We start from the raw sequence: 7,898 nt of genomic DNA, 5'->3' as shown, positions 1-7,898 counted from the left end.
GAGGCATACCTCAGGGGCGGCGAGGCCCGGCGGCGGCGGCGGCGGGTCGCGAGATCTGGGAGGGGGGCGCGGAGGGGGTGGGGGGTGGGGGGAGGAGGAGTGGACGAGTGGGAGCACGTGGCGACCGGGTCTCGCCCGTAGTAATACGCGCGCCTGCGGGCGGATGACGGCAGCCCTCTCCCCCCTCTGCTGCTGCTGCTACAGCAGCCCTCTAGATTGGATTCTGCGCGTGAGATCGGTCGAATGGCGTGGTAACTCCGCCGCTTTTTATCGCACTCGGTGGATGGTTAAATCCGCTTTTATAATCACGCCCCTCGGGGAAAAAAATGATGATGACGTGGCTCCTCCCTCGACATCCACGTCCGTTCCCCCAATCACGAGGCGACGCGCGGCTTCTCCCTCGACGTCCACGTCGATGCCCTAGTCGTGAGGCGACGCGTACCATCTCCCTCGGCCTCCACGTCCCTTCCCCCAATCACGAGGGATCCATGCCTTCTCCCTTGACCTCCACGTCTGTTCCCCCAATCACGAGGCGACGCGTGCCTCCTCCCTCGACATCCACGGCCGTTCTCCCAATCACGAGGCGACACGTGCCTTCTCCCTCGACCTCCACGTCCGTTTCCCAATCACAAGGCGACGCGTGCCTTCTCCCTCGGCCTCCACGTCCATTCCCCCAATCACGAGGCGACACTCGTCAGCGTTCTTCCTCCTCGAAGCTACTCTCCTATCTCCACTTCCTTGCTCCAGCCATGAGGCGACATATTCCGTCGTTCTTCCTCCTTGCGGCTACTCCCTCCATCTCCACGTCTGTGCTCCAGTCACAAGGTGACACGCGTCACCGTTTCTCCTCCCTGCAGTTTCTCCCTCCATCTCCACGCCCGTCCTCCAATGGCGAGGTGACATGTGCCGGCGTTCTTCCTCCCCGCGGCTTGTCCCTCCACGGCTGAATCCACATTTACGCCATCGGCAACACGATTACCTGCTCGCTAAGCTAAAAACAACCTGCCCAAAGAAATAAAATGCTCGGATTCCGAACACTAGTTCTCTCCGTTGGTCATGTATAGATCGAAATAAGGAAGAAACAGGAGTCACCTTCAGAAGAAGGGCAAGTTTTTCAGGTAGCGTGCCCCTACTGCCATAACTGAAGCTCCAACGCGAGTAGCCATATGATACTCCATATTTCACTTCACAAACCAGCTACTGAACGACCAACATCAGCTGGGATTTTCTTTTCTTTTTTTTCAAAAAAAAAACTGCGATCCTGATACTTTAGATGTGTTCTTTACATATGTCGATCAAACCTAAATTGACACATATTTATCCTATACTTTCCTCAAGATGACATACAAATACAAACTTGAAAATAGCACTAGTGAAACTCCATAAGTTCATAACAGCGCAACAAAATCATCGATTCATGCTAACTCAAAAAACAAGAGCAAAATGCATTTGCAGTCGCTGAACTTGTCTCGAAAGCTCACTTTAGTCACTGTATTTAAGAATACGGACAATACGGTCACTAAATACGACTTGAGGTGATTATACGGTCACCGCCTCACCATATAGCTTCGTATTTTTCATGGTTGACTAGTCAAACGCCACAGCACCCTCTCTATCTTACGCTGGTCCCACCTGTCTGTGGACCCAAAAAACAAATATTGTAAGTAGGAGAATCGAACAAGGGATTAGTTTGCTGCCGCGTGCGTGCGTGCATGCATGCATGATTATCGTGAGCGCGCTGGACGGGGCTTCCCTGCTCCCTCTGCATGCTCTCAACTCATTCGTTCTCCGTCCAACAGCCGCTTAGTTTTCCCCTCCTTGCACACAGCCACGACCTCTACTATGTATGTATTTTACGTAAATACATATATACTTGTATGACGTTTGCCGTCTTCTCCCACGGGCACACCGCTCCACTCCATGCAGCACACCATCTCCGCCTACACTCCACCATCGCTGCCTGCATGGTGCACCTCCACGCTGAGAGCAGGTACCTGCCCTCCTTCACCATCTTTAGCTCCACGCGCATGCGTATGCACGCAGCCAACTGTGAGGAAGAGCGTGTTCTTGACCAGTGGCTAGGTCACAAGCAGTGATCCCGGTGTCTCTCGCTTGAACACGGCCATGTTCCAGTTCATCGGCACGGACACCATGATGAGCACGGCAAAGGTTCAGGCATTTAGACCTTGTCCGGCAGTCTCCGCCTTGCCATCGGCGACGCGTAAACGATACCAAGATTGTGACGGCACCACCGGGAGGATGCCGATGCCGACAAAGAAAAGCGACAAGACAATACGACATCGCGCATCGAGCTCGTGTCATCTAAGTAGTCCAACGACTTGCTCATCTCATCAGGGTCGGCGTACGGTTTTTTCGATGGTGGCTGCGGCACATCTCAAGCTTGGTGACCGCGTGCCTCTTGACACGTCGGGATTTGTGCACAACTCTGCTTCCCCAATTTGAAATTTGAACTACTTGCAAGTGACGCTGGGGAGATGGAAATACGGTGTCTGATCGGGTTTTGATCGCTCTAGGCGTCGCGTCAAGTGCTTCAAGCCGAGGAAACAAACACACAATTCACGAGCTGGAGATGCCATCGGGGTAACAGCAAAAGTGTTGCGTGCATATGCGTGTAACTGTGTTGTGCGCGTGTGAATTAAATACGCCGTGGCGCTCTGTTTGCTTAACAAGAAAGTAATGTTTAACAAGAAAGTAAGTGTGTTGTTTGCTTAACAAGAAAGTAATGTGGGCACAGTAGTTAGCATATGTGGGCTTCAGCGGAGGATCGATCGCTGGTTGATTAGTGTTGTGTTTTTTTTCTCACTAATAGATGGGACCCACGTAGGTGAAGAGAGGGTGTTGCGGTGTATGACCAGTCAACAGAGTAAAATACAGAGCTATACTGCGACACAGTGACCGTATAATCATCCTAAGTCGTATTTAGTGACCATATTGACCGTATTCTTAAGTACAGTGATCAAAGTGAACTTTCGACACAAGTTCAGTGACCGTGGATGCATTTTACTCCAAAAAACAATGTGGAACCAAAGATAGTAACATAGCAGTATCAAGTAAAAAGCATATGGGATCACAATAACAATCAATAGTAAACAATAATGGCTTGCTCAAACTTGTGTCTGGCCTCACAGGTTTTTGTTTCCATTATTAGATTATTACAGTTTCAGCCAGCAGAACAGAAGATCTGTACACATGTTGTACCGAACCCAGTTACCCATGAGTATACCTTGCTTCCTGAGTAGTAATACCAAAAGGCTTAACTGATGCTTCTTTCAAGTGGCATAAGAATGTGCATGCTGGGTAACATTTTTCGAGGTATTTCTCCCCCAAAAAAACTTCACCCTTGAGTCTCCCAAAGAGATCTTCTCAATTCCTCCTGCCCTCGACTCTTCATCACAATGCCATAAGCGTACATCATACGATGGTTGCGGTATGCAGCTTCATCATCCATATGATGATTCATATTGCTTTGGACTGAAAAGCCACTGCTTAGCATCTCTGGTCCACCGCCTCAGCATATATATTTCTGGAATTATCAACACATTCTTAATACTAAGAGCTTGTCCCTGGTCCACCGCTTCAGCAACTTATTACTAGCCCATGTTTCCTCGAATTCTACTTGAGTCGCGTCCCTGCATACACTTGGTGAACATCTTATTAAATGCTTTCGAAACCCCAGCAAGTGCACCAAGGCGAGATGTGGAATTCTTTTGAATGTTCCAGTGACGGCACGTAATGGGAAACAATTCCTCAATCGCTTTTGACATAACTTCGTCACCGCGTCTGCAGGAAAGAGTGCCACACTGGCTCTTCCCAGCCAAACCCACATGTGCACAGCATTGATTCATGTCACCAGCAAGAACGTGTGTTGGAAGCTCAAGACGGTTTCAGACCATTCAGTTCAGTCTCCATGGCAGCACGGTGGCACAGTCAGGGTGCTCGCCGTTTGCTTCGGCTCGGGAGGGGCCCTGCTCGAACCTCATCTCCCGGAACTGCTCCATCTCCGCAAGAATGCCACGATTCCTGACATTTGAAAGACAAAATTATCGCATTCAGAACACTAATTTCTCCGTTTGTCATGTACAGAATGAAATAAGGTAGAAACAAGAGTTACCTTCACCAAAAGGATAAGATTTTAACGGATCAGATAGTGTTGCAACAAGTCAAGTTGCGCATGCCATATGCTCCAGCTTCTCCCAGGTTAGGAATGTCTTTAGAGTTTCTGTAAGGATTGGCAATAAATAGCTGCTTCAAACTATGTAAAAACAGGTGAGTACAACAGAGCGAACAAGTGACCGAGCTACTTGTGTTCTGGCAGACTTGAACTACAGGCAACAGATATTACAGTGAATATATATAGCAAACAAAGACCATACCAGAAATAGTGTGTACAAGCCAAAAATAACTTTGGAATAGTGCCTCATGCTCAAGAAACAAACTCTGATGCTTTCCTATTAAGCAGAAGGAATTTTTGGAAACAACATATGGATGTAAGAAAGCAACCGCATACAGTCTTACTCTCATGAGTTCACACATTAAAATTAGACAAATGCTGATGTATTGGGTGCAATGTCATATGCCCATGTCTCAGTTAGAAACCAGCTATTGAACAACCAACATCCACCGAAAACAACGGTCAAGAATAACCCATGACCTTTTTTTTTGTTGCATGGTTCTGAATTATTAATATGTGATTTTTAGAAATGTCAGCTGACCCCAACTTGGCTGACCTATATTCACCCATATTAATCCTACACTTGCATCAAGATGGCATGTGTTGAAGTGTATATGTGGATTGCCTAGCCCTTTCCATAAGTTCAGACTTTTGGTTGTGTTTGCTAGTGCATGAAGCTTAACAGCATGCATGGTTCAAACTGGCCGGTTGACCCCAATACACTGCCACCCACACAAACTTAAAAATATAGCACTGGTGAAACTTCATCATGGACTAATGCTAATTGACAAATAATGTGGAACCAAAGATAGCAGTATCCAGTAAAGCACATGGAATCAGAGTAGTAACGATCAAAAGCAAAGAATTATGACTTACTCAAACTTTATCTCGTTTCACAGGTTTCCATTTCCATTTTTAGATTACAGTTTGAGTCAGTATAAATGAAGATATGCACACATGTTGTAGCAAACCCAGTTACTCATATGTATATCTTTGGTTCCTCATCAGTAGTAACACCAAGAAACTTTGTCGATGCTTCTTTCAAGTGGCATAAGATTGTGGATACTGTGTAGCATTTTCTAGGTACTTCTCCAATTCTTTTTCTCCACTCTCGAGAGCCTGCCAAAGAGATCTTCTCAATTCCTCCTGCCCTTCACTCTTCATCACAAGGTCATAAGCATACCTCATAGCATGATTGCAGTATCCAGCTTCATCATCCATGCATTCCTGAAATGATGATTCATACTGCTTTGGGTTGAAAACCCACTGCTTAGCATCTCTGGTCCACCGCTTCAGTATATATATTTCTGGAATTTTGCCCACATTCTTGATACTAAGAGCTTTCAGAGTATGTGGACAAAGTAAACCCATTGTCTCAAACTGACTACAGCTGCAAGTGAGTTGCATTGTTGACATATTCAGATGAACTGTGCAGACTCTTGACCCTCTACCCTGCATAGTCATCTCAAACCGATATGTGTCACTGTCTTCACACGGAAGCGCCTTGAATTTTGTGGCCCCACACCCGTCAAGAAAATATGTCTCGAATAGCTTGTAGATTCTGTGTGTATAAACTTTTGCTGCATGATTCAAAATATCACTGTGCTTTATAATACAAGAAAGTGGCCTTTGACAACACCGCACATCCTCATCAAACTCTTTTTCACGCCAATCCTCAGTCAGCTTATCCACAGCAGCAACCATTGTGGAAAGAGAAGTCGATTTATCGACAATGCAAGTGAATATGTTACTCAAACTGTCACATTGCGGCTCGTTCTCGACCCCACCATCAAAAGTGCACTTGTTCAGAGCACCACACCACTTCTGCTTGAGCTTATAAAGTTTGCTCAGCCACTTATTATCCTGTAACTTAAACTCACGGAGCATCGCAGCCCATGTTCCCTCGAATTCTGCTTCTGAGTCGCATCCCTGCATACACTTGGTGAACATCTTATTAAATGCTTTGGAAGCATTAAGTGCACCAAGGCGAGAAGCGGCATTCTTTTGAATGTGCCAGTGGGCAATGCGATGGCATGTATTTGGAAACACTTCCTCAATTGCATTCGACATAACTTGGTCTTGGTTGGTGAAAATAGATCGTGGTTGCCGGTTTCCCATTGCCTCCAAGAAAGACTTGAACAGCCAAGTGAAAGATGCCATCGAATCATCCGCTAGTAGTGCACAGCCATACATAGTGGTCTGCCAATGGTGGTTCACACCAACAAATGGTGCAACTATATAATTCTGTTTGTTTAAGCGGTAAGTCGAGTCAAAGACAACCACGTCACCGAAACAGTCATAGTCCATCCTGCTCCTACCATCTCGCCAAAAGAAATTACTCATCCGACCAGCTCGGTCTAACTGAACATCCCAGTAAAACATTCCATCTACATTTGCTCTGCTCTTTAGATGGCTTACAATGCTTTGCAACTCTCCAGTCCCTACGGCTGATGTCCTTGTTATGCCGCTAAAACCGGGGAGCAAATCTTGCCTCTGAGTCTCTGCATTGTTGGCTACGCTTGTGCTTGCAGCCATTTGGGAAGGTGCACCCCCTAACTGGTACCCACCATACAGCACCGCATCCGCAGCAGAACATGACCTCCCAGCAATAAGTGACTTGGCAGATCGCAGAAGGTGCCGTTCTTCAGGTCTTACCAAGTTGTGGTTGTGATCAGACACGAGTCGGATTACCCTCCACTCGCCCTGGCTGTTCGCTCTGAAGCGAACCATGGCCCTGCAATTGGTCCTGGTGTGCGGGTCATTGAAGTTTTCGTCGGTAAGCTTCTCTGCTTCCTTGAGGCCCTCCTTGGAGCAGAAGTAGTCCTTGGTCCTGATCCTCTTGGTGCCGGTGAAGTAGGACTGCTTGCCCTTGCGGACGCTGAACCCCGTGCGGTGCCCGTAGTCGCAGTACAGCTTGTACGCCTCCTCCTCGCTGTACACCACCTTCAGGAGCAGCTCCTCGGCCCCCTCCTTGCTGCCCTGCACCGTAGGGGCCTCCTCGTTCTCGGCTTCCTCCACCGTCGCTCCTCGCACCCTCATTCCGCCGCCGGGGTGAGAAACTGGCACCTCTCCTTCCCTGGCCCCTTCAATACTGACAGCAGCACCGCTGTCCTGCAACCTGGCCCCTTCACACTGGTCTGCCCCCAACTCGGCAACGACGGCGGCACTCTCATCGACGCACATCGGGTCTCCGCCCCCGGCACCGGCACCTTCACCGTCGGTGTTCACCATGGCCTGCAAAATCAAACACCGGGCATCGATCAGGCGAACCGCCGAAGGAAGGAAATGCTATCAACCCTAGCCGACATCTGAAACCTAGCCTTACGAAGGGGAAAAGCTACTAAACATCATCAGAGCTAAGCAATCCGCTGTCCGCGGGGGCGGATCTAGTCTAGATGGTGCGAATTCGTCGACCTCGTCGGCGGCGCTTAGCTGGGGGAGGAACCATGGATGGGCGGCGAAATGCTCGTACCTCGGCAGAGACCAGCGGCCGGAATCGCGGCGGAGCAGCCGCGGCGCGGCGCCGGAGCCTGCCTATAACTTGATGGCGCCGAGAAGGCCGCCTCCTCCACCGCACGCTTCAGCCGCCCCGCCCGGGCTCGCCGGAGTCGGTCGCGCCGCCCGCCGGAGAGTCGTGGTCGGTCGCCTCCCCAATCTGGTTCGGGAGCGCTCGCTCGGGTCTGGTTTGGTCTGTGTGGAGTAACTT

The 7,898-nt window shown here is 49.0% G+C and overlaps 2 protein-coding genes across 2 annotated transcripts in view; both read right to left on the bottom strand.

Annotated features, from left to right (window-relative positions):
- LOC119288146 (protein argonaute 1B-like) overlaps positions 1–76 on the bottom strand; it is an 11,323-nt gene extending 11,247 nt beyond the window's left edge. The window contains exon 1 of the mRNA XM_037567774.1: positions 10–76. The gene's annotated coding sequence lies outside the window, so the exon portion shown is untranslated. The remainder of the gene's footprint in view (positions 1–9) is intronic.
- A 2,996-nt stretch (positions 77–3,072) lies between these two features.
- On the bottom strand, positions 3,073–7,890 carry LOC119288145 (protein FAR1-RELATED SEQUENCE 7-like). Its single transcript, XM_037567773.1, has 4 exons — positions 7,665–7,890; positions 5,069–7,426; positions 4,133–4,240; positions 3,073–4,041 (listed from the first exon to the last, which is right to left on the bottom strand). Exon 2 carries the CDS (start codon positions 7,421–7,423, stop codon positions 5,234–5,236), a length of 2,190 nt encoding a protein of 729 aa, XP_037423670.1. The 5' UTR covers positions 7,424–7,426; positions 7,665–7,890; the 3' UTR covers positions 3,073–4,041; positions 4,133–4,240; positions 5,069–5,233.
- Between the last annotated feature and the right edge of the window lie 8 nt (positions 7,891–7,898).

This window comes from Triticum dicoccoides, chromosome 4A, assembly GCF_002162155.2.
Source record: "Triticum dicoccoides isolate Atlit2015 ecotype Zavitan chromosome 4A, WEW_v2.0, whole genome shotgun sequence".
Classification (NCBI taxonomy): Eukaryota; Viridiplantae; Streptophyta; class Magnoliopsida; order Poales; family Poaceae; genus Triticum; species Triticum dicoccoides.
This window is presented reverse-complemented; position numbering and strand designations above follow the sequence as displayed.